At 42.7% G+C, this 25,953-nt stretch overlaps 1 protein-coding gene across 37 annotated transcripts in view; it reads left to right on the forward strand.

The window, feature by feature from the left end:
* Nucleotides 1–25,953, forward strand: part of LOC103698924 (UDP-glucose:glycoprotein glucosyltransferase-like) — a 193,991-nt gene that overhangs the window by 22,385 nt on the left and 145,653 nt on the right. For 3 of the 37 annotated variants that reach the window (XR_005507292.1, XR_005507294.1, XR_005507295.1), the window contains exons 1-6: nt 19,334–19,811; nt 20,168–20,359; nt 20,545–20,981; nt 21,074–23,948; nt 24,039–24,134; nt 24,263–24,375. Coding sequence is in view for 7 of the 37 variants with exons in the window: in XM_039116820.1 (XP_038972748.1) it covers nt 19,645–19,811 (167 nt within the window). In the remaining 30 variants the exon portion in view is untranslated. Of the gene's footprint in view, nt 1–19,219; nt 19,812–20,167; nt 20,360–20,544; nt 20,982–21,073; nt 23,949–24,038; nt 24,195–24,262; nt 25,925–25,953 lie in introns of those variants that run through there. The other 34 variants (XR_005507303.1, XR_005507304.1, XM_039116820.1 and 31 more) reach the window with 30 other exon arrangements.

A 25,953-nucleotide genomic window follows, 5' to 3' on the forward strand; every position in this document is an offset into this window, starting at 1 on the left:
TTTTTTGTGTGCTGAAAATGAGAGTATTATACATAACGTATACGGATACAGCCAAGAAAGTTAAAAAACAGTACATCACGGAGTGCATGGGGCAACTTCGTCTCCCCCACCCAAAGGTGGTCTTCCGAATGGTTGGCAACAAAAGAGGCCACCCAATCTGCGGCCTCGTTGGCCTCTCTAAACACGTGCTTCGCCTGAAGCACCAACCCATCAGAAACCATGGTCCGAATATCTCTCAGTAGCGGGCGGTAATCTCCGACCTCCCGAATACTTGCTGGATCCAACCAATGATCGTCACAGAGTCGCCCTCTAGTAAGACCTCTCCCCCACGCTAGGCACGCCTAACGTAGCACCAACCCTCCCAGGCCACTCACAGCTCCGCCCCAGGTACCGAGGTATCAAACAAGTGGCAGCCCCCGATAGCAATCACCCTGGAGTCTGGGCTCCTAATGATAAAGCCCGCGTCACCCCTCCTACTTCCCTTCAGGACGCATTCATCAACCTTGAGGAAACTCGGGGATGGGAGCTTCCAGGTGAAAACACCAAATGAGACGCTCCACGAGCAGATGAGCCCCAGATATCCCGAGTTGTCAAAGGTCTATCTGACCGAATCGCCTGTAGGGCCTCCACCGACAGCAGTCGTGCCCTCTCCCCACCACCCTTGGAGAGGGGCAGCCCTCCTTTAGAGCCAGTAATGTTATTGGAGGTTGATATCGATGACTTGGGTTCAGGTCCCATCCTCACCCAAACATTAATTTGGTTTCTTATCCTAATTTTCAAAAAAAAAAAAAGCGAAAAGGAGAAAAAGTGCATATAACCTCTTTAAGTGCACCATCTGCTTCCACTTCTCACTTGCATGTCATGACTTGCTTATTCTTTTTTTTTTTTTGCTCGAAAAAAGAGGGAGGAAGGGACAAGCCCACCCCCGCGTAGCAGCCCCCACTGGGCCCCCATCTCGCTAGGAGAATGTTCGATGCGGGCAGAAATGACCGTGTGTTGGGCACCCCGGCCGGTTTTACTCATACCCTCCCCACCCATGGGCCTGGCTCGGTTACCCCTGTAGGCTTCGGCACGAATACCACGTGTGAGTACGTCACACCTAGCACCACCGAGGCTACTAGCAGAGCGATACACCCTTCCAGACCCTATGTCCGAGTAGGAAGTATCCGGTCTCTACAATTTAATCGACGCCTGTGCGTTTCGAACTCGAAACCACTTGGTTGGAAGTAAGGCCACGCTCCCACTAGGTTACCACCTCAGTGGCAACTTGCTTATTCTTTACCCGGTCTATCACAGTGGGGTGTGGGGCCTCATGAACTCCACCACGAGGAAAACTTTTGGGGTTTGACGAGGCCAGATATCAGCTCTTGCAACATGGGTTCTTTGCTAACCGTGTCTTTACGAAAAGCTTGCTATCTGCTCGCTTTATATTTCCAATTGATAGATAGAAATATTTTCTTCTAGAATTCTATTAGATTACAAGTCTTCCTTCTTGAGTTGAAATTTTCTGTATCCATTTTTTTAATTTAGAACTAATCTTCTCTAACTTAAGAATTTCCTGGATTATTGTTATTTTTACACTTTATTTTGCACTCAAACAAGGAGAGAAAAGTTCATGGATTAAAAAAAAATCTAAATTGCCATCCTAAAATTTATATAAGTATGAAATAACTTAGATGAAAACTTCCATGTTTCTCATTGTAAAAATAAGTATGCCCGATTGAACGTGTCAACTATGCTATGATGGTTAGCTGGGGTCTCATTGGTCCGCGCATTTGACAGTGGTGATTGCGATCACAAACGCCTTTGAGATCAGAGAATCAAGGTATTGACCAGATTAACATTAATTGGGAGTAGGAAACTTGGTACGCATGTATGCACACAAAAATACAATGCATAAACGCCTGAGTTGATGACAACTCAGTGTGGCTTGGGTGAGCTCTGGGTTGGAAAATGTAAGAGAGAACTATGAGCTCGTTTGGTTAGCGGGAAGCATTTTCCTCTTAGGAATATGGTTTCTGAAAAGAAGATTCTTAGGAAAAGAATACCTAGGAATGTACTTTTGGTATATTTGGTTAAAATGGAAAAGTGACAGTTTTTTAGAGTGTTTTTTTTGAGAAAGTTATGTATAATTTCTATTATACCTTTAATAAAAATTAGGTCTTTAATGCTAAGGCCTTTTTGGGAAAAAATAAAGATGGAGTGAGTCCCGCCTCATGGAAAAGTAACTTTTCTATGTTTCTCATGGGAAAGACTTTCTCATGAAATGTGAGAATCATATTTCCATGGGAATACAACTTTTCCATCTCTCTCGTTTGAAAACCCTAACCAAACAAGAGGCATCTTATTACTTTTTTGTTGACCATATTTTTTTCCTTTCTTTTCCCGTGAACCAAACGAGCCCTATAGCTCTGATGACTTGGTGCGGGCCATGTGGCAACTCAACCTTTAACTATGATTTACAAAATTATTTTTTAAAAAAAACCTCACTTAAAATACATTGATTACTTAAAGTACAAATTCATCCGGTTAGTCTTTGTTCAATTTGACGATTGGATGTGACTATATATACTATTTCGAAGAGAAAACCCTATATTTTTTTTAACTGGATGTGACAATTCAACCTTTAACTAAGATTTAGAAATTTATTTTTGTATTTAAAAAAAAATGTCACTTACAATATATTTAATTGCTAATTCTTCTTCCAAGAGTCATGCTAGGAATTTATAATGTTGGTCTTGCTCAAACATACTTTTGTTCAATTTGACGACTGTATGCGACTGTATGTACTATTTTCAAAAGAAAACCCTATATTTATAATGTTGCCTTTGCATTTAGAATTTTCTAAACGCTGCTATGGTTATATCATAATGATCCATCGAAGTATCAAACAGACTTTTGCTTTTTCTTTTCTTATTTTTAACTCATAGATCCATCGAATAATAAATCCACTTGAAACTATCACATGGTTTAAACTTCAAAATATTATACACACTGGTTTGATAAAATAGAGAGGGGAATGCACATAATCTTAGTTCTTTTAGAAAGAATAATGATAAATATTTATACGCACTCAATTGTACAACTCTGATATTGTATTCAAAAAATTATCATTATCAAATTACTTGGCTTCTCCCTATCATGGCATCTCAGCAGTAGTATCGTTTAAAACTTCAAAATAATGGTTATTAATTGTTTTAATTTTATAGTGACTGCCATAGCAATTTTGTATCCCATGCATTACATCATATGTCTAATAACGAAAATTTAAAAAATAATGACCGTTATGATCGATTATCTAGAAATGGGTGCGATTCTAAATGCCAACGCGATACCGCGGATCTCCACATATTGTCATCCGATTTGACCGTTCACAAAGCATGCGAACTATTTCAGCCTTCCGATTGGCTCAAAAGCGAGAAAAGAAAGCAAACACCCAAATCGAGGTATCAACATCCAACGGCTCATATAAACCAGATTGTCTTATCTCGCACCAGATATTCCCTCCAGCGATTAGAGACATGATGAAGCTTATTACCTGAGCAACAGGTCCACCGATTGGACGGTCCCTTGAGTCTCGAATTTGTAAAAATAACTTGATTGGCAATAGAGTCAACTGCATTTGTGATCAGCACTTCAGAAAGAAATGGCATTCCAGTTGCAACTCCGGTAAGAACAGCAGAACAACAACACATTTCTTGTGCAATAGAATTAATCAGACTAGGAGAACAAGAATAATCTTATGTAATGCGAGCTTTAAATAATAATATAAAGCTTTTAGAACTCTAGCATCTCGCACCAATAAGACAACCATTTGATTAAGGATTTTTTTTTATTTTACATAGAGATTATAAAGCTATAAGTTACTTTCTAAATGTCATATACGTAGAGAATTATTTTATTTTAAGTAATTATTTTATTTTAAGTATATATGCAAAATAATTTGATATATGTTTGTGTGGTTGCTGGCAAGGAGATGATGTAAAGGGCTACTTCATATAGTCTCTCCTCAGACAATTTTGGGTGGCTATATGGCTATACTCAAAGGTTTGGGCTCTATCATATGAATTTTGAGACACAAGAAAGGACTCCAAAACTATCTCCAAAATGGTTTAAAGAATTTCTAGAAGGTCCAGAAGTAATTGAAAGGATGAACAGAGATCTGGAATCTCTACGATCTATATACTAGTCGATATGGAGTGCTGATGTCTTATAATGAAATATCGTAATTAATGGGGAGCATATGGAGATATGGAGATAAAGATGGTTTTCTCCATTTATAATCCAATCACTTTGCTTCCCTCAACCAAGTGAAACCTATCAACCCTTGATTCTTTTTTTTTCTTTGTTTTTTTTTTTTGGTAAAAACGGCTACTCATCTCATAAAGATCGAACGTAAGTACAGCCCTCCAGATCATAGGAAAGTAAAAAGTACAAATAGGGGGGGCGTCTGATGCAGACGTCCAAAGAAAACCACCGGAATGCCGGGCGACAAAGGAGGCGACCCAGTCTGCTGCCCGTTTCGCCTTCTTGAACACATGTACCGCTTGAAAATCAGCCATCATCTGAGTCATCCTGCGAGACTCTCGGATGAGGGGATGACTATCCCCAAACCGATCCACCTTCCGAATCCAGTCGATCACCACAGATGAATCACCCTCGAGGTACACCTGCTCGGCCCCAAGTACTTGCCTCGCATAGGATATACCCTCCCAGGCTGCTTGCAGCTCTGCCCCAACCACTGTAAGTCCTGGCGTACGCCGCCCTACTGATGCTATCATTCTACCGAGATGGTCCCTGATCCACAGACCTACTGCCGTCGAAGTTCACTGCTGCTATCAACCCTTGATTCTCACTGCTGGCATATTTTCGATGGGTTGGCAGTATATATTTATTATGCTGTAACAAAATTACTTTCATAAATAACATAGTTTAATGTTAGACAGAGATATGCAACCACACTTTTTATGTTAGAGGGAATGACTGAGAGAGAGAGAATCGAGCAGTTCTTGAAACTTGAAAGGTATTGGTTGTTTACTCAACAGGAGAAGAACGACAATCTGAGCTTTATCCTTAACAGCTCAAATTTACGTCGTTCCAAGAAAATCTTGCTTTAAGCTATGACTGGCAATTATATACCAACAATTGGGTGGAAGCCTACAATTCGCATTGAATGGATCGGTGATTTTGGATGACTTCTTGTTTGCTCTTCCCTCTAGAGAAAGATTTTCAAAATAATTATCTACCATCTTGAGTCTCTTATCAATATTATGTATAATAATACTTTCACCTAAAGAATTTAAAGATGCATAAGAAGGTTGTGAATTGAAAATGAAGCCAAGGGATTTGATCCGACAGGTTTTACATATAACATTTCTAAGATAAATGATTTGCTAAAACAAAGTCGTATGACAAGATCAGATATAAAATCACAAGGCATAAACATTACAAAACCCTGGTCAGTTCCTTACCCCGATAGATGGAAGTCTTTGGAAGAACTATTATCAGCTAGTAGCTATATCAAGAGTTTGATCTAATAATTTCATAGCTTATCAGAGGTGGATCTTGGCATCTTCCTTGATTAGGAAGCTCAAACAAAACACAGCACATAGAAAAAAGAACTTAATAGTTGTCACGCCCCGGATCCGGCTCCGTGACACGGCCGTGCTATTGCCGACTACTACCCGCAATAGCACGCAGCCTCGTACATGGTCAACAGGTAGTCAAAAGCAGTGTAACTTGTATATATATCAAAAGAAAGTATTACAACCCATTGGTTCGTATAGAGTACAGAGCTTCTACATAGTTTATATACACAAAAGTTTATTTATATCATCTCCAAAAATAAAGAAGCCCTGTTGCAAAAGAAAAATGCTTCTGGCAGCTGTCACTGGTGGTGATCTAAAAAAAAACATAAATGAACAGGCATGAGCTACACGGCTCAGTAAGTAATCCTGCATAATCTTGTCGAATCGACTTAAAAATACTAACCATGCTTATCAGGATTTGAAAAGCTGACATGTATGCTACTAAATCAATCATCATAATAAAATATCCATGCTGAGTAAATAAAACAGTATCCTACGATATCAAGAAATCAAGTAATATGCACATGTAGGAAAAATCGTGCCACCGGCATTGCCGTGGTCAGGCTCTTAAATGCTACTGCGAAGTCTTTCTTGGCCACTGGCGGGACCGGCTCAGTTATTAGGCGGCCACTGGCGGGGCTGGCTCAGTCATTCTCGGCCACTGGCAAGGCCGGCTCAGTTACATTAGGTCAGTAGCTCTTAAGAGTTCATAAATAATGCTCCGTATAGGTAGTACCTCATAGATGCTACGGCGAATTCATTAATGGTCACTGGCGGGGCCTGCTCAGTTATTAGTCGGCCACTGGCGGGGCTGGCTCAGTCATTATCGGCCACTGGCAAGGCCGGCTCAGTTGCATTCGGCCCGTAGCATCAAGAACCCTTAGGTACCCCTTGCAAGATGTGCAAACAACTAGAGGCAATTCATCATCATGCTTTATGCTCATGCTAATAAAAATTATGACATACCATTCCATTCACCTTACATGCATTATGAAATCTACATAAGCATGATTTATGCATAATCACCAATTATATGGCTAACACATGCCACTCATACACATGATTCATAATCCATATCTTAGGATATAATGTAATCTACTTATTTCGTAGGCACAATGGAAATCATAAAGCACATATAATCATAACTTGTATAACTAAAGCATGCCATATACATTCACCATTCACAGCTTATAATTTAGGGTACATGACCTATAATACAAGTATAACGGGTTAAATTTCATGCATGATCCATAAAAGATTAGGACAGGCTACTTACATACACGATTCACAACAAGATTAAAACAAGTTACTTACAGTAATTTGCCTTTCTCCTAGGTCTCCTGCGTCCTGGTGACGAGTCCTAAGTCACCTACAATCATGTCATAATAACAATATGTTATTTCCTTTTCTACCTGAAATTTAGCCCAAGCCTAATTCCTCTATATTGGGGTCTTGGCTGGGCTCATAAGTCTTAATTGGCCTTCCGATTGGCCACTAAGCTTAATTCCCAGCTTAAATTGGGTTTAATTTTGGTTAAATTTATAGTCTGGCTTGTCCAGACTTAGCCCAATTTGATTGGGCTCGGGTTTAGTCAAATTTGGCTAAACCCTTTCCCTTTTTCTTTTTCTTTTTCTTTTTCTTTTTCTTTTTTTTTCTTTTTCTTTTTCTTTGGGCTTAACGGGTTGCGGATTCGGATTCGGATCCGACCCGCGAACCCGTTATCAGGTTTTCTTCCCCCCTTCCAGAGGCTTCCGCCTCTTCATCTCCCGCTCTCCTCTCTCTCCTCTCTTTTCTCCTTCGTCTCCACCGGACCCATGCCTCCGGCCGGCCCTCCGGCTTCCCTTCTTCTCCTCCGGCCAGATCTGTGGCCTTCCCCCTCTCGGTCACTCCCTCTCTTTCCCTCTCTCTCTCTCCCTCTTCTCTCCTTCGTCTCTACCGAAGCCCATGCTTCCGGCCCTCTCCTCCGGCTCCCCTTCTTCTCCTCCGGCCAGATCTGTGGCCTTCCCCCTCTCGGTCACTCCCTCTCTTTCCCTCTCTGTCTTTTTTTTTTTTTTTCTTTCTTCTTTGTTTTCGCCGAACCCTAACTTCCGACCCTTCGCCCCCCCACCGGAACCCATTGTCTCCTCCCCTTCTTCTCCTGCAGGCGACCGGGGAGACGAGGCTCCCCTCCGATCCACTGACCGAGGCGGAGCTTCCCCCCGGAGCACCGGCGGAAGAAAGGCCGGCCCCCCCCCCTTCCTCTTCTCCGAAGCGATGCCGGAGAAGAGGAGGGGTGCCGGGAAGTAAGGTCGCGGCTGGATCTCCTCCGGGAGATCTCCCCCTGCTCCGACCACGGTGAGGTAAGGCCGGGGTCCAAGGATGAAGCCTCTTCGGTCCGGTGAGTTCATTCCCTTTCTTCTTCTTCTTTTTTTTTTTTTTTCTTGGTTCTTCCTTCCGGCACCACCACCTCTTGCCGGAGAAGAGGTGGCGGTCCGGCCGGGGCTGGTGGCCTTGTGGCCACCTCTGTTGCCGGCTCGGCCAGATCCGGCGGCCCGGGGCTGCCCCCCGAGCCCTAGGGTAGCCGCAGCCGAGGCTGCGGTGCCCTGCAGGCGGCTCGGCCCGAGTGGTCATCGGGCCTGGCCTTGGACCGCGGCCGTTCTCAGGCCGGTCCGGGGTCTATGGGTCCGGCCCGTGACTCTTCTCCCTTCTGCCGGTCTCCTCCTCTCTGTCCCATAGTTGAAACAGAGGGGAGAATACCCCACAGAGGGTTTCTCCACTCCCTAAAATTTTATTAAAAGGGGTCCATACCTGGTTTTAGTCGGTTTCAGTCGGGCAGTGCCTCCTCTCGGGTAGTCCCCCCTTCCTCAGAGCTTCAGGGCTCCTTGGCCTTAGGCTCCAGGGCTTCGACTCTCTCTCTCTTTCTCTCGTTCGGTGTTTAGGGGGGTCTGTGATTTGGGGTTGCCGGCAGAGGCTTAAATATTTGTTTAGAGGATGAAACCCCCCTCTGAGAGGTCCCATCCTCTCCTTTCCTCCATACTTCGGGACTGGCCGCCGCCCCCCTGTCTCCGGCGCGCCGGCATCGGCTGCCAGCAGGGGATGCGGTAACCCCTCCCTGTCGGTCTTATCCCTTCGTTTTTTTTTTTTTTTTTTTTAACATTATAACAACACTGCCCACAGTGAAATTTGGGCCCAAACCCTTAACTGGGCCCATTTCTTATTGGGCCTAGTAGGTTGTGGGCCCGGACATTACATCCTACCCCCCTTAAAATAAATTTCGTCCGCGAAATTATACATACCTCTATCTTCGAAGAGCTGGGGGTAACTTTGGCGCATCTCCTCTTCAAGTTCTCAGGTGGCTTCCCGTTCAGTGTGGTTGGCCCACTGAACTTTGACATAAGGGATGGTACGCCTCCGAAGAATTTGCTCCTTCTTATCGACGATGCGCAGAGGAGCTTCCTCATAGGTCAGGTCTTCATTTATCTGCAAGGGTTCATACTGTAATACATGGCTGGGATCTGGGATGTACCTGCGTAGGAGGGAGACGTGAAAGACGTCGTGTACTCCTGATAACTCTGGAGGTAGGGCCAGCTTGTAGGCGACCTTGCCCACTTTAGCGAGAACCTCGAATGGGCCGATGTAGCGGGGATTCAGTTTACCGTGCCGCCCAAATCGGGTAACACCCCTTGACGGAGAAATTTTTAGGAAGACAAAGTTTCCCTCCAAAAATTCCAATTCTCTCCTGTCTTTATCAGCCCATCGTTTCTGTCTGTCCTGAGCGGCTTGTAGTCTCCGCGTTATTAGCAGTACCTTATCTCTAGCACTCTGGACCAATTCAGGACCGAGTAGTTTTCGCTCTCCGACCTCATCCCAATGCAGAGGAGATCGGCATTTCCTTCCATATAGAGCTTCATATGGTGCCATTTGGATGCTGGAATGGTAACTGTTGTTGTAGGCAAACTCTACCAGAGGTATGTGGTCGTCCCAGCCTCCACCTAGGTCCATGGTACAAGCTCTTAACATGTCTTCCAGGGTCTGTATTGTTCGCTCTGACTGACCGTCGGTCTGGGGGTGGTATGCGGTACTGAGCCTCAATTCGGTACCCATGGCCTTCTGAAAGCTTCCCCAGAATCTGGATACGAATCGGGGGTCGCGATCAGAAACGATGCTCACTGGCACTCCATGTAGGCGCACAATTTCATTAATGTACACTTGGGCCAGCCTGTCCAATGAGGTTCCAACCCTAAAGGGTAGGAAGTGAGCTGACTTTGTGAGGCGGTCGACAATCACCCACACTGCGTCATTCCTTTTTACTGTTCTTGGAAGCCCTGTAACAAAGTCCATAGTGATATGCTTCCATTTCCATTCTGGAATCTCCAATGGCTCTAGTAACCCTGCCGGCCTCTGGTGTTCTGCTTTTATCAGCTGACAGGTCATGCATCGGGCAACATACTCAGCTATTTCTCTTTTCATACCCTTCCACCAGTAATGCTCTCGGAGGTCCCTGTACATCTTGGTACTGCCGGGGTGAACGGAGAAGCGGGATTGGTGGGCTTCTCCTAGAATTTCTTTCTTTAATTCCACATCAGCTGGGACATACAATCGATGACCGAACCTCAGGGTACCATCTGAGTGAATCTGGAGCTCGGGTCGTAACCCTTTTTCCACTTCATCCTTGAGTTGACCTGTGCGTGCGTCAGACTGCTGAGCGATCTTTATTCTGTCGATCAGTGTCGGTTGTATCCTTAGAGTGGCCAGCAGACTTTTTGTAGGTTGTACAATTACTTCAACCTGCAGCTTATCAAGATCCTTCTGAACCTGTGGCTGGGTGGTGAGTAGTGCAGATGAACTTACTGCTGACTTTCTGCTTAGAGCGTCAGCCACCATATTAGCTTTGCCTGGATGATACTTGATATCCAAATCATAGTCTTTCAGGAGTTCCAACCATCTTCTTTGTCGCATATTCAATTCTTTCTGAGTGAATATGTACTTTAAACTCTTATGGTCAGTGTACACTTCACAATGCTCTCCATAAAGGTAGTGCCTCCAGATTTTCAGGGCAAAGACCACTGCAGCTAACTCCAGGTCGTGGGTTGGATAATTCTGCTCATAGGGCTTTAGCTGTCTAGAGGCATAGGCTACTACCTTGCCATTTTGCATTAATACACAGCCTAGCCCGGTTTTGGAAGCATCACTATAAATAGTAAATTCTCCATTTGTGGATGGCAGAGTTAAAATTGGAGCAGACACTAACCTCTGTTTTAACTCCTGGAAGCTCTTCTCACAACTGCTGTCCCAGATAAACTTGGCCCGTTTTTTGGTTAATCGGGTCAAGGGAGTGGCTATTTTGGAAAACCCTTCCACAAACCGTCGGTAATACCCGGCCAGTCCCAAAAAGCTTCTAATTTCTTTGACATTGGTGGGATGAGGCCAATCTACCACCGCTTCTATTTTCTTAGGGTCTACTGACACCCCATCCCCGGAGATCATGTGACCGAGGAATGCCACGCTGCTCAACCAGAACTCGCATTTGCTCAGCTTGGCATATAACTTTTTCTTCTGAAGGGTCTGTAGTACCATTCTTAAATGAACTTCGTGCTCTTCTCTGCTCCTTGAGTAAATCAGTATATCATCAATAAAGACTATCACAAACTGATCTAAATTCTGCTTGAAGACTCTGTTCATTAAGTCCATAAAAGCAGCTGGAGCATTGGACAGTCCGAATGGCATAACCAGAAATTCGTAATGCCCATACCTGGTTCGGAATGCAGTCTTTGGCACGTCATCCGGCTTGATTTTTAACTGATGGTAACCGGACCGCAAATCTATCTTGGAGAAGACTTGGGCACCTTGCAGCTGGTCAAACAGGTCGTCGATCCGGGGCAGAGGATATTTGTTCTTTATAGTTATCTTGTTCAGTTTCCGGTAATCGATGCACAGCCGCATGCTCCCATCCTTCTTTTTTACAAACAGTACTGGAGCTCCCCATGGAGACACACTGGGTTGAATGAACTTTTTATCCAAAAGCTCTTGTAATTGTGTCTTTAATTCTCTGAGCTCAGCAGGGGCCATTCGATAAGGAGCCTTGGAGATAGGTCCTGCTCCAGGGGTGAGGTCTATAGTAAATTCGACCTCTCGATCAGGGGGTAGTCCCGGTAACTCTTCAGGAAAAACATCCGGATATTCTTTGACTACCGGAATATCTTCTAGTTTGATTTCCTTTTGGGTATCCGTGACACATGCCAGGTAAGCCGTGCACCCCTTTCTGAGTGCTTTAATGGCTCGCAAGGAAGAAATGAAATGCAGTGTCGGCTTACATTGAGGGGGCGTATCGTCATTCTGAAAGAAGAATTCTGGTTCTCCTGGCATTCGGAATACCACTTTCTTATGGTAACAATCATTGTGGGCATGATACTGGGACATCCAGTCCATTCCCAAGATGATGTCAAAATCATGCATGTCCAGCTGTAGAAGATTTGCTTCTAATTCTTTTCCTCCCAAATGAATTATGCAGTTCTTGTATTTAGTATCAACTATCACTGTCTCTTGAAGGGGTGTGGCAACATGCAATGGTTCTATTTTCTCAGATGTGCAGTGCAACCGTTTGGAAAAACTAACTGACACGAAGGAATGTGTGGAACCAGAATCAAATAGAATAGAGGCATCAATCAAATTAACTGGCAGTGTACCTGTCACCACTTGGTCGCTCGCACTAGCATCCTGGCGAGTCAGTGCGAATACTCGGGGGGTGTTCGTTGGCTTCTGGCCCTCAGTTGCAGGAAGTCTGGGTGCCCTCTTTGGGCAATCACGTGCCATATGTCCGAGCTGGCCGCATGTAAAACAGGCCCCAATTTTCTTCAGACAGGGCCCACTGTGATGCTTGCCGCAGCTAGGGCAACCTCGGTTCTGCCTCTTTTTAATCATAGACCCCTTGATGCCCTTGGGCCTACTGCTCTGTCCTCCTGCTGACCTGGCCTTCGTCAGATCACCTCTTTCTAAGTCAGGCCTCATCAAGTCGGCCTCAACCTTCAAGGCCCGGTCCAGCACGTCTCTGTAGCAGGTGAATAGGTGAGAAGATATCCGAGATCTGATCCTGTACCTCAACCCTCGCTCAAACCGGCTTGCCTTACTCCTTTCATTTTCCATGAACTGGGGGCAGAACCGGCCCAGTTCGTTGAATTTGCTGGCATACTGCAGGACAGACATATGCTCGGACTGCGTCAGTGTCAAAAACTCATCTTGTTTCATCTGGTTCACCGAGTCCGGGAAATACTCTGCATAGAACAGCCTCGTGAAGTCCCTCCAAGTAATCCTGCTGGCGGGGTATGCGGTCTCCATGGTCGTCCACCAAAACTCGGCGCTCCCCTTCAGCTGGGGGATGGCTAATCGGACCTTCGTTTCTTCGGGGAACTGGAGTGCTTGGAACATCTTCTCCATATCCCGAATCCATGTCTCGGCCGCTATCGGGTCCGGTCCGCCATCAAATACTGGTGGGTTCAGTCGTCGGAACCTCTCATAATAAGAGCTGGTTGGTTGTAGGGTAGCTAGCTGTATCTGCTGCTGCTGCTGGAGGAGCTGCACTATCAGCTGGTACATTCCAGCTAGATCCGCGCTACCTGCCCCAGAGCGTGGTGTATCCGGGGACTCGGAGCGGTAGCTAGGATCTGGGGACGGTGGCCTCCTATCATCCTCCATATCTTATAGTGTTTACTGCAACCAAAATTCAAAGTAAGGTCAATATACCCTAATAAGTCTCAACACCCTTAACTACCCGTTAACCCCAAATTTTATTATTATATTCTTGTTAGTCCTAAAGCTCTGATACCACGGTATGTCACGCCCCGGATCCGGCTCCGTGACACGGCCGTGCTATTGTCGACTACTACCCGCAATAGCACGCAGCCTCGTACATGGTCAACAGGTAGTCAAAAGCAGTGTAACTTGTATATATATCAAAAGAAAGTATTACAACCCATTGGTTCGTATAGAGTACAGAGCTTCTACATATTTATATACACAAAAGTTTATTTATATCATCTCCAAAAATAAAGAAGCCCTGTTGCAAAAGAAAAATGCTTCTGGCAGCTATCACTGGTGGTGATCTAAAAAAAAACATAAATGAACAGGCATGAGCTACACGGCTCAGTAAGTAATCCTGCATAATCTTGTCGAATCGACTTAAAAATACTAACCATGCTTATCAGGATTTGAAAAGCTGACATGTATGCTACTAAATCAATCATCATAATAAAATATCCATGCTGAGTAAATAAAACAGTATCCTACGATATCAAGAAATCAAGTAATATGCACATGTAGGAAAAATCGTGCCACCGGCATTGCCGTGGTCAGGCTCTTAAATGCTACTGCGAAGTCTTTCTTGGCCACTGGCGGGACCGGCTCAGTTATTAGGCGGCCACTGGCGGGGCTGGCTCAGTCATTCTCGGCCACTGGCAAGGCCGGCTCAGTTACATTAGGTCAGTAGCTCTTAAGAGTTCATAAATAATGCTCCGTATAGGTAGTACCTCATAGATGCTACGGCGAATTCATTAATGGTCACTGGCGGGGCCTGCTCAGTTATTAGTCGGCCACTGGCGGGGCTGGCTCAGTCATTATCGGCCACTGGCAAGGCCGGCTCAGTTGCATTCGGCCCGTAGCATCAAGAACCCTTAGGTACCCCTTGCAAGATGTGCAAACAACTAGAGGCAATTCATCATCATGCTTTATGCTCATGCTAATAAAAATTATGACATACCATTCCATTCACCTTACATGCATTATGAAATCTACATAAGCATGATTTATGCATAATCACCAATTATATGGCTAACACATGCCACTCATACACATGATTCATAATCCATATCTTAGGATATAATGTAATCTACTTATTTCGTAGGCACAATGGAAATCATAAAGCACATATAATCATAACTTGTATAACTAAAGCATGCCATATACATTCACCATTCACAGCTTATAATTTAGGGTACATGACCTATAATACAAGTATAACGGGTTAAATTTCATGCATGATCCATAAAAGATTAGGACAGGCTACTTACATACACGATTCACAACAAGATTAAAATAAGTTACTTACAGTAATTTGCCTTTCTCCTAGGTCTCCTGCGTCCTGGTGACGAGTCCTAAGTCACCTACAATCATGTCATAATAACAATATGTTATTTCCTTTTCTACCTGAAATTTAGCCCAAGCCTAATTCCTCTGTATTGGGGTCTTGGCTGGGCTCATAAGTCTTAATTGGCCTTCCGATTGGCCACTAAGCTTAATTCCCAGCTTAAATTGGGTTTAATTTTGGTTAAATTTATAGTCTGGCTTGTCCAGACTTAGCCCAATTTGATTGGGCTCGGGTTTAGTCAAATTTGGCTAAACCCTTTCCCTTTTTCTTTTTCTTTTTCTTTTTCTTTTTCTTTGGGCTTAACGGGTTGCGGATTCGGATTCGGATCCGACCCGCGAACCCGTTATCAGGTTTTCTTCCCCCCTTCCAGAGGCTTCCGCCTCTTCATCTCCCGCTCTCCTCTCTCTCCTCTCTTTTCTCCTTCGTCTCCACCGGACCCATGCCTCCGGCCGGCCCTCCGGCTCCCCTTCTTCTCCTCCGGCCAGATCTGTGACCTTCCCCCTCTCGGTCACTCCCTCTCTTTCCCTCTCTCTCTCTCCCTCTTCTCTCCTTCGTCTCTACCGAAGCCCATGCTTCCGGCCCTCTCCTCCGGCTCCCCTTCTTCTCCTCCGGCCAGATCTGTGGCCTTCCCCCTCTCGGTCACTCCCTCTCTTTCCCTCTCTGTCTTTTTTTTTTTTTTCTTTCTTCTTTGTTTTCGCCGAACCCTAGCTTCCGACCCTTCGCCCCCCCACCGGAACCCACTGTCTCCTCCCCTTCTTCTCCCGCAGGCGACCGGGGAGACGAGGCTCCCCTCCGATCCACTGACCGAGGCGGAGCTTCCCCCCGGAGCACCGGCGGAAGAAAGGCCGGCCCCCCCTTCCTCTTCTCCGAAGCGATGCCGGAGAAGAGGAGGGGTGCCGGGAAGTAAGGTCGCGGCTGGATCTCCTCCGGGAGATCTCCCCCTGCTCCGACCACGGTGAGGTAAGGCCGGGGTCCAAGGATGAAGCCTCTTCGGTCCGGTGAGTTCATTCCCTTTCTTCTTCTTCTTCTTTTTTTTTTTTTTTTCTTGGTTCTTCCTTCCGGCACCACCACCTCTTGCCGGAGAAGAGGTGGCGGTCCGGCCGGGGCTGGTGGCCTTGTGGCCACCTCTGTTGCCGGCTCGGCCAGATCCGGCGGCCCGGGGCTGCCCCCCGAGCCCTAGGGTAGCCGCAGCCGAGGCTGCGGTGCCCTGCAGGCGGCTCGGCCCGAGTGGTCATCGGGCCTGGCCTTGGACCGCGGCCGTTCTCAGGCCGGTCCGGGGTCTATGGGTCCGGCCCGTGACTCTTCTCCCTTCTGCCGGTCTCCTCCTCTCTGTCCCATAGTTGAAACAGAGGGGAGAATACCCCACAGAGGGTTTCTCCACTCCCTAAAATTTTATTAAAAGGGGTCCATACCTGGTTTTAGTCGGTTTCAGTCGGGCAGTGCCTCCTCTCGGGTAGTCCCCCCTTCCTCAGAGCTTCAGGGCTCCTTGGCCTTAGGCTCCAGGGCTTCGGCTCTCTCTCTCTTTCTCTCGTTCGGTGTTTAGGGGGGTCTGTGATTTGGGGTTGCCGGCAGAGGCTTAAATATTTGTTTAGAGGATGAAACCCCCCTCTGAGAGGTCCCATCCTCTCCTTTCCTCCATACTTCGGGACTGGCCGCCGCCCCCCCTGTCTCCGGCGCGCCGGCATCGGCTGCCAGCAGGGGATGCGGTAACCCCTCCCTGTCGGTCTTATCCCTTCGTTTTTTTTTTTTTTTTTTTTTTAACATTATAACAACGCTGTCCACAGTGAAATTTGGGCCCAAACCCTTAACTGGGCCCATTTCTTATTGGGCCTAGTAGGTTGTGGGCCCGGACATTACAATAGTTGACTAAGGAAACAAATAGAAATTATATAATGAACCTTTCTCTATCTTTATTGCCAGCAACTCTATCAGGTTAAACAATAGCAGATTTATATCGGGCAATTTATTGTGTCCCTTGGAATCACATCTCGAGACACTTATTAGCATTATAAGAATGTCTGGACTACAACCCACCTACTCAATTCAGTTTTGGAAAGTAATGGAATTGGATATGGGTCTAAACTCTCCTGCATTTCACACCCTCCAAGAGCATACCCTCCAATAGAGTTAGCAAAGTCATTGGATGGGTTGGGTTCTGGTCCCACCCTCGCCCAAACTTTAATCGGATTTTCTGTCCTAATTCTCAAAAAAAAAAAGGAAAAAGAGAACAAGTTCATATAAGCTATTTAAAAAAGCCTTCTAAAAAAAATTCATAAATCTTCACTTGGTTCTGTTTCCGTAGTCTAGCAACCAATCCTGGAGAATGAGAGCAGGGCATGGGAAGGCTGGGAACTACTGTAGCATCGCCAAGATTAACTAATGCAATTATGATATAAATTCACCTGTCTCTTTATGGCTGCTTACCAAAGAAAATGATGCCAAAAGAATAAATTTTTACCAAACCAAATTGTACAACATCAATTTATATAGAAGTTCAAAACAAGGAGATTGAGACATTAATGCAATACAGAACACCTCAGATATGTTCCATGCCTTCAGGTTAGAAAGTTGATGGAAAATGTATAACTTAATAATACTAAATCAACAAAAAAAAAGAGAGAAGAAAAGGAGCAAAGGGGAGAAGTTAGTAAGTGTAAAGAATTAGATAACCTGCTCCAGCATTGCAAGAATGGCAATGGAACTTGAAATAGAGAGGTGATAAGAAGAGGGGAAAATTCTATTTTTTAGTTTATGGATTGATAGAGCAGTTAATTGCCTGAATAAAAAGACGAATTTAAAAGAGGTAAAAAGAAATTGAGATGAAAATGAACAAAATTCACATTTTATTTGATAAAACGTTTGATAGAAGAAAAGAAAACCTCCACGAATAACATTAGTTGCAGAAAACATCCAAAAATATAGAGAATACATGAGATATAACTTAGAGAGATTATGTCGAAGAGAATGCCTAAAACAAAGAGAGACAAGAGGGTAATCAAAGTCTTGTATCCGTACTAATAAGCAATAGGTAGAAGGGTTCCAGTAATAAAGTTAAGCTAATGTCGGGGCATGATTTACTAGCTTGTATTGCTTAATCCAAAATTACCAAGAACCCCCTTGCAACTCTAATATTATATAATTATTATGAAGGCTGCTCACAAATAATCCATCTCTAGTTTTAAATTAAAATTTGGCAAATTATTTGTTGAGATTAGTTGAAAAGACCACATCACATCACTGCAAATAACTTCCTATAGAAATAATATTATTATATATTTCTTATTTTCTTTTTATTAAGAGCAGTTCCTTGCAAACAAGCCCCGTAATATTAAGGTAGTTTCCGTAACACAACGGGTTATTTGCAAATGACCCACCATGGACTTTAATATAGTTTTGGAAACTTGTGCATAACTAAAGCACAATTTGGGAAACTTGAAAAAATTTTCTCTTAACCTTTTGAAATTAGAATCCTACAGAAAGGGCGCTTTCTCGTCGTCGCCTTCTTCTTTGCTCCTTTTTCTCGAATCCATCCATGGTGGCTGCCGTTACACCCAAATTGGAGTCCTCTCAAAGCTTAGGAGTTTCTTTCTTCTTGTCCTTTTTGGAGACACCTGATAAAATTGAACGGCACACTATGTCTATATGATCTTGTTGCCATTTTCTTTCTTGATCTACGGCTCAATTTCACTCTTCTTGTCCCGCTTTCTTGGCAAAAAAAATGATAATTTTTTCACACGATCTTTTATTTAGTGTTCCTCAAAGATTTCATAGGTTTTAATGCAAGATTTTGTTTCTTTTTTGCTTCCTTTCATCATTCACCCCCTATCGTGGCAGGCCCCCAACACCCATCTTCTCGGCCGTCTCCTTTGATGCCGCTAGGTCGTGAGATATTTGCAGCTATCAATTAAAGAGGGCTAGGGTGGTAACTTTGAGCTTCACCCATTCTTAAGGGACTTTTTCAAGAATTTTGGTTTGGTGAAATTAGAATCATGCATCTAGTGTTTAGATGTCCCATAACCTAGCTTAATCCAAAGTCCAGATTTTGGTCCATCTATGAAAAATAATAATTCAAAATTACTAAAAATCTATGTAACTAACGATGCGATCTAGTTTCTAAAGTTACATATTTACCTGCCTTGTATACACATAATCTTGATTTTTTTAGAAAGAATAATCAGAAATATTTATACACACTCAAGTGTATAACTCTGCTCTTGTTTACATAAATTATCATTATCGAACTAGTTGGCTTCTCCCAGCCATGGCATCTCACTCGTGGCATCGTTTAAAACTTCAAAATAATAGTTGTTAATTGTTTTAATTTTATACTGACTGCAATAGCAATTTTGGATCCCTTGTATTACATTACATGTCTAATTACGGAAATATAAAAAATAATGACCGTTATGATCGATTATCTAGAAATGGGACGCGTTAGAATGCTATACTGCGGGTTTCTACGTATCGTCATGCGATCTTGACGGTTCATGAAGCATGCGAACCATTTCAGCTTTCCAATTGGCTTAAAAGCGAGAAAAGAAAGCGAACCTCCCGAGTCCCAAATCGAGGTATCAACATCCAAATGGATCAGATAAACCGGATTGTCTTATCCCGCACCGGATGTTACCTAAAAGCAATTATGAACCGGATTGTCCCCCGAGTCTCGAATTTGTGAAAATAACTTGATTGGTTATATTACCCTCGCTGCTCGTATGGCGTTCACCTTCGCTGAGGCCACCGCTCAAGTCCACCAGGGCGTTGGATCCTTTCTCTCTCACGCCCTCCGGTCGGTGGAGACGGAAGGATATAAAATCTGTAACCCTAGATTTCGATTGTTTTCTCGCGAAGAAACCTCGATGAGATCTACCTTACATCGAAGCTAGGATCGGATTTCTCCAAGCGTGTGGGAGCTTTTCTTTCCCAAGATTCATCCAGCCAATGGAGCTCCGTCGCCGATCTAGGGTTTCTGTGGCGTTCTTGATCTCTCTCCTCCTCGTCCTGAGCTTCGCCGGAGACTTGTGCTTTGCCGAGAACCGTCGGCTGAAGAACGTCCAGGTTTCGCTCCGGGCTAAGTGGACCGGCACTCCGTTGCTGTTGGAAGCCGGGTAGCCTTCTTCTTGAATCTTTTTTACATTGACGCGTTACTTTTCTGGATTCCTTTTGCATATAATATGCACAATGAAATTTCGTAATTGGAAAGTGAGGTATCTAATTACATGTGTAAATCTTGAATGTTACTTTGATCTATTCTTTGTTCTTTTTTCGCTAAATAATGGAATTCATGACATTGTCAAGATCTTGTTGATTTTTTATTTGGAAGAAAGGATTGGAGCTCGCTGGATATGAACATACTTGATCTTCTTTTGTTATTAGGGAGCGATTGGCCTGCCGGCCCTGCCCTCCATTATTTAGTTATAAAATTCATATGCTGCTTTTATTTGATCCTCTATTGATGTTTTAGGAAGAAGACTTGGGAATACTTGGGAAATCTGCTGGTACGAGTGCAATAGTTAACTTATGAAAAAGTAGGGGACTAAGATTTTCTTTTCCCCTTCCTGAACAAATGAAATTTCAAAGAAATCAAAAGTAGGCTTGCCTGATGGAATCTGGATGCTTGCCCTAGCCAAGAACTGGCTGTTGGTGGTAAGTAAAGGTATGAGTAACTGAGAAATCAGTGACTGTGTTGTTCTCTTGCATGATAATTTTTGTGTTTGATGCATTGTTGGCATTGATGTATTATTTTGCTTATTATTTGTTTTTTAAGTTTATACCTTCTTTGGTTAAGGAGCACTTCAGTTTGATAGGTTACTAAAGAATTGTTACAACATATTTTAACAGAGAATTGCTCTCTGAAGAATGGAAAACCTGTTTTGGGAGTTTACTGATCTCTGGCTAGAACCAGATAAAGGCTCATATTGTTTGACAGCCAAATGCTGCATTCACAAAATTGTCCATGATGGGCTCTCTCTTCTAAGTGAACCCTTGGGATCAGTTTTTGAATTTTCTCTTATGCTTCGGTCAGTATCTCCTAGACTAGTGCTCTACCGGCAGTTGGCGGAGGATTCTTTATCTTCTTATCCTTCTGACGACGAAACCAACTCAGAACATGTTATGGGAGACTTGTCTGAGCCAATTTCAAGAGTCAAGGCAGAGCCTTTTCTCATAAGCAGAAACCTGAGAAGCCCTGAAGGAAGTTGCTTCTGGGTACATACCGGTAGTGGACTACTGTTCAATGTTACTGAACTTCTTTCATGGCTTGACACTTCAGCCAAACTGTAAGTCATATCCACTTTTCTTGTGTCGTTGTTGTATTTCCATTTCTGTTATTGCAACTCTTGTTGATCTTTTTTGCTTCCTTGTTATATAGGGAGGTTATATGTTTATTTGGATTTCTTCAGAGCTGTGGGATCTGCTGAATAGGCTGAACTTTTTGATTTTGATCACATATATTTTGGTTCAAGTATTGCCAGTCCAGTTGCTATTCTATATGGAGCTCTTGGACCAGAATTCTTTAAAGAGTTTCATGTTACCTTGGTGGAAGCAACAAAAAAAGGTATTAACTAATGGCCATTATTTATTTTATATGAACAACAGTGAACACATTCCTGTCTCAGTTAGAATAAGATGGCATATTGCAATTAACAATGTTGGCACATACACATTGTTAAGAAAAAACTGCAAAACCAATCTCTTTCCTTGCATGAGATATGATCACTCTATAAAATTTAAACTCACTGGTTGTTCCATTGATGTGTCCTTAACATGCTCGTTAGTTTTCTACGTCAAATTTTAATGAAATGTAACACATCTAGTGTTATCATGGAAGATTTACAATTACTTGATTATATGAAAGTTTTGATGTTTGTTTGGTTGGAGTGACTGCATAGGATGACTAACTCACAGAAATTTATGGGAAATAGAGAGGGAAAGAAGTACTGATGGGGAAGAGATAGGGGTGGAGGGAAACTTTTGATGCATGTTTGATCAAGGACATGAAATCAATGTTTGAGCTGAAATGGGTAGTCAAAGCCTGGACCAAGGAAGCAAGCCAGGCTTCCTGGATTGGACCAGTGAGGTACCTGTACCTGGGATGCCCTTGGTACCTGGGTCTTTGTGAAGAAGTTGCAACCTGGTTGGTACGATTCTATGCTGACCGGTACCAACTAGGACAGGACCAGCACCAGCTGGTTCTGCCTGTTACTGGGTTGTACTGACTCAAAATGTTCATTTTTACTTTCTATTTGTTCTCCTTTTGTTTACTCATAGATATCATATATCATGTCTTGCAATGCCTTTTTAGTATAATAATTACGGCATTCTATTAGTTTGAGGCCCAACCTTCAGATTTGCCATTATGTGGACTTGAAACTTATTTTTTATTAGTCATCTCATTCTTACTAAATGAAAACAACTTAACATACAGTTTCCTTTATTATGTTGGTAACTTTTTTCAGTTTGTCTGCTCTTAGCCATTATATTTACTCTCTTTCTAGATTCACTGTCAGAACTTTGCTGCCCTGTTCTTTTTATTTCTTGTTTAAATGTGTTTTCTGTTGTTCTTAAGAAAAAATTAAATACGTAGTCAGACCTGTGTTGCCTTCTGGATGTCAAGCAGCGAGCAGCTATTGTAGTGCTGTTGGTTCTTTGGATGTAGTAGGGTTGGGTATGGTGTGGAACTTGCTTTGAAGAGCATGGAGTACAAAGCTATGGATGATAGCACAGTAAAGAAAGGTCATTTCAGGACTTTCAGTAAAATGCTATATGCCTAATTTTCAAATGCTGGCTTTTTCCTTCCTTATCAGTGGTATCCAAAATTAGCAACAACTGACTTTTTTTATGACATTGAAGTTTCATAGGTTTTTTCTTGTATATCTGTTTGCAGACTTGATGATAGATATACTTTAATTTGCACTCTTTTATGCATCAGTTCAACCTGCTACTCCAACTGATGTGCCACTTTAGACCAATCAATTTTTTTTTGTGGTTAGGCTTTCATTTGGATTACATTTTAGCTGATGTCGTTGGATTGCTCACTTCTCGTATATGTTGTGCTTAAGTTTTTGGAAAACTCTCAAGAAATAGTGCCTTGACCTTGTTGCCTATTACATTTGTACTCTATCATTTCTTTTCTCGCTTTATTTGGAATGGTTGTGTTGCTTTTGTTAAATATACTTTTTAATTCACCCATAAGTCACAGTAGAATTTTGATTTCAACGAACTAGCCAAAATGCTGTACTTCCATTGAAGTCATAATATATATTATGGAATAAGTACACTAATGGGTGTCAATATGAAGTGGTGTATGTGAAGCTTTAATTCACCAAAGTGATGGCAATTTCAGAGATGACACTAGAAATTTAAATGCTGTAGCATCTCTTATTAAAATCTGATCATAGTCTATGTTAAATTGTTATTATTTAAGCCTAAAAGCTGCCATTAACAAAGCCACAGAATAAACAATCTCTAATTGAATGGTTTCCCCTAGTTGTTTAATTCTGTTTTATGCTGCTTAAATATTTTGAAATGATCTAATGGCCTAGAAGTTGCAGGTGTGTAATCGGTGATTAACTTTTGAGAATTATTTTGCAAAAAATTAATTTTATCTTATAGAATGAAGAACATATATTTAGAATAATTTTGGAAATGCCACTTTTACTCTTTAGTTTATTGCTCAAAAATTGTTAACAGTCTTGATTTTTGGTCAGCCAAACACCATTGATAGCCCACTGGAACCCGCTGTCTTTGCTGTGACATTAGGTGAAGCTCTGCCCTGTGGGAAGTGGTATCTCTATCACCAGACTGACCGGCTTGAGACTTTGAATCCTGTGCCTTGCAACTAATGCATCTGAAAGAGGTCCATGCATGCATGCATTATTTGATAGGTGTGCTTATGCCTGCATGTGGGCCTTTGTGCATATGCAGATATGTACGTACGTACATGTGTATGTATGTATCACTGTATATATGTATGCATATGTATATGTGTGTATGTATGTATTGTGTATGGTCCGTATAGACGACATGCACAGACGTGGGCCTTAGCACATGCATGCACACTCGTTTGACAACACTGGCTATTATCATGCCAACCATTAAGAAATGGAGCTTTTTCTTTTGTATTCTTATTATTTTTTTGAAAATCTTGCTTCCTTTATGTCTGTATTGCAGGTGTTACTGTAGAAGATCCTAGGACTGAGGATCTCAGTCAAGAAGTTAGAGGATTTATATTTTCCAAAATCTTGGTTTGTTTTCAAAGCCTCGCATAGATTAGACTTAACCTTGTAATTTATTCTATTCCTACATTCTGTTTTACTTTGCCTTTGCAACTGCAGGAACGCAAGCCAGAGGTGACTGCTGAGTAATGGCTTTCAGGGATTATTTATTATCATCAACAATATCAGACACGCTGGAAGTTTGGGAATTGAAGGGTATTGGTTGTGATGATTGGTGCATGATAATAGCTGTATACAGCATGTCATCTGTGCTTGGTCAGTTTGAATTTTAGTTGAAGATCTTTTATGCCCACTTTTAACCAGTTTGGTTATCTTTTCTGCAGATGTAGGACATCAAACAGCACAAAGGATAGTGCATGCATCAGACCCTCTACAGTCAATGCAAGAAATCAATCAAAATTTTCCTAGTATAGTTTCTTCATTATCTTGCATGAAGGTACAAGCTTCTGTTAGACACTCGTTAAATTTGTAGGCATATATGATATCTTTGTTATTTCTGTCAGCTAACATATGCTTAAGCTATATGCAGCTTAATGATTCTGTTAAGGATGAAATACATGTGAATCAGCAAATGGTTCCTCTTGGCAAGTCATTAATGGTTTTGAATGGTGCTTTAATCAATATTGAAGATATCAATCTTTACCTATAATGTTTTCTTCCTCCACCATTAGCTCTGATATCTCACCTTATTCTTAGAGAACAAACTGGGTTATATCAACTTTGGGATTTGAGTGGTTGTACTTTATACCTTGGTTTCTCATTTTTGTGACCTTTTTTGCATTTTTGTTATGCCTTTTTTTGACACTCTTTTGCATTAAACGCCAGTTGATTAAAGCTTATCAAAATAAATAATATTTTAGTTCTTTACCTACTGGCCCTAACTCTTCTATTCTGGAGTACCACTTCGGCTCGATGATTCTATACTTATAAGATGTCATATGACAAATAATCAGTCAAAATATTGTCTTTTTGTTTTTGATTCATCATAGTCACTTGCACATGTGCATAGTGCTTAAGTTCTTACTCAAATACAGTCTTTGAATCCATTACTCGGAAAACCATGTTTAGCCTTGCTGGTTTACTTGCTCTTTATGTATAATTCATGTTTCTTGGTAGCCAATGGTCTTCCCAATGTATGGTAGGGGTACAAATGTACCGAGCAGCTCGAGCTCGACTTGACTATTACCGAGTTCGAGTAGCTCAACTAGTTTTTCGAGTCAAGCTCAAGTAGCAAAATACTTGACTTAATAGCTCATGAGCCTAGACGAGTATATATATTTTTAATAATATTATATTTTAGAGTTTTTTGCATGGATACCCTTCTAAATATCGGATTTTGCATGAATACTCTTCCAAAATTGATATTTGCGTGTATACCCTCGTAAAACTCTATTATTGTTCAAATGCCCTTGATATAACTGTTGTTTTAATGAAATTAAGAAAAATCATTTTTATATTAATTAAAAATAAAATAAAATTTTGAAATTATACTATTGTCCCTGTCTTCTTCCTGCTATCGGGATCGCGATCCCGCGACTCAGACAAGATGGTGCTCATGGACTGGAGGGACTCGCATTTGGGCAATGAGCCTTGCTTGAGGCATCGGAACGATAAGCTCCCGACGTTCCTTTATGCCATGCCCTTCAACTCTGATGCTCCCAACCTCTTCCTTGCTTGGACTGGAGTTGCCTTTGTGCACTAGACACGACCTCTTCCTTTAAAATGCCCCTAACCTTGCTTCCGAAGAAGGGAGAGAAGGGAAGAGTGTTTGATGGTGGGTTTGAGTGTTCTTTTGGAAGCCCAGAAGAACTTTCAAAGAACACCCAAATCCTCAGCAAGACCTCCGTTCTCCGAAACTCTTCTCTCTCCTCCATTCCATCTCCAATTCCCCCTCCTCCTAATTCCTTCCCCACAAGCCCTTTTCTGGAGTTCTGCTACCTTTGCCGCAGAAGACTCCAAGAAGGGAAGGACATCTATATGTACAGGTGAGCATATCTTCCCACTCAGCCCCCAT

This window comes from Phoenix dactylifera, chromosome 2, assembly GCF_009389715.1.
Source record: "Phoenix dactylifera cultivar Barhee BC4 chromosome 2, palm_55x_up_171113_PBpolish2nd_filt_p, whole genome shotgun sequence".
Lineage (NCBI taxonomy): Eukaryota > Viridiplantae > Streptophyta > Magnoliopsida > Arecales > Arecaceae > Phoenix > Phoenix dactylifera.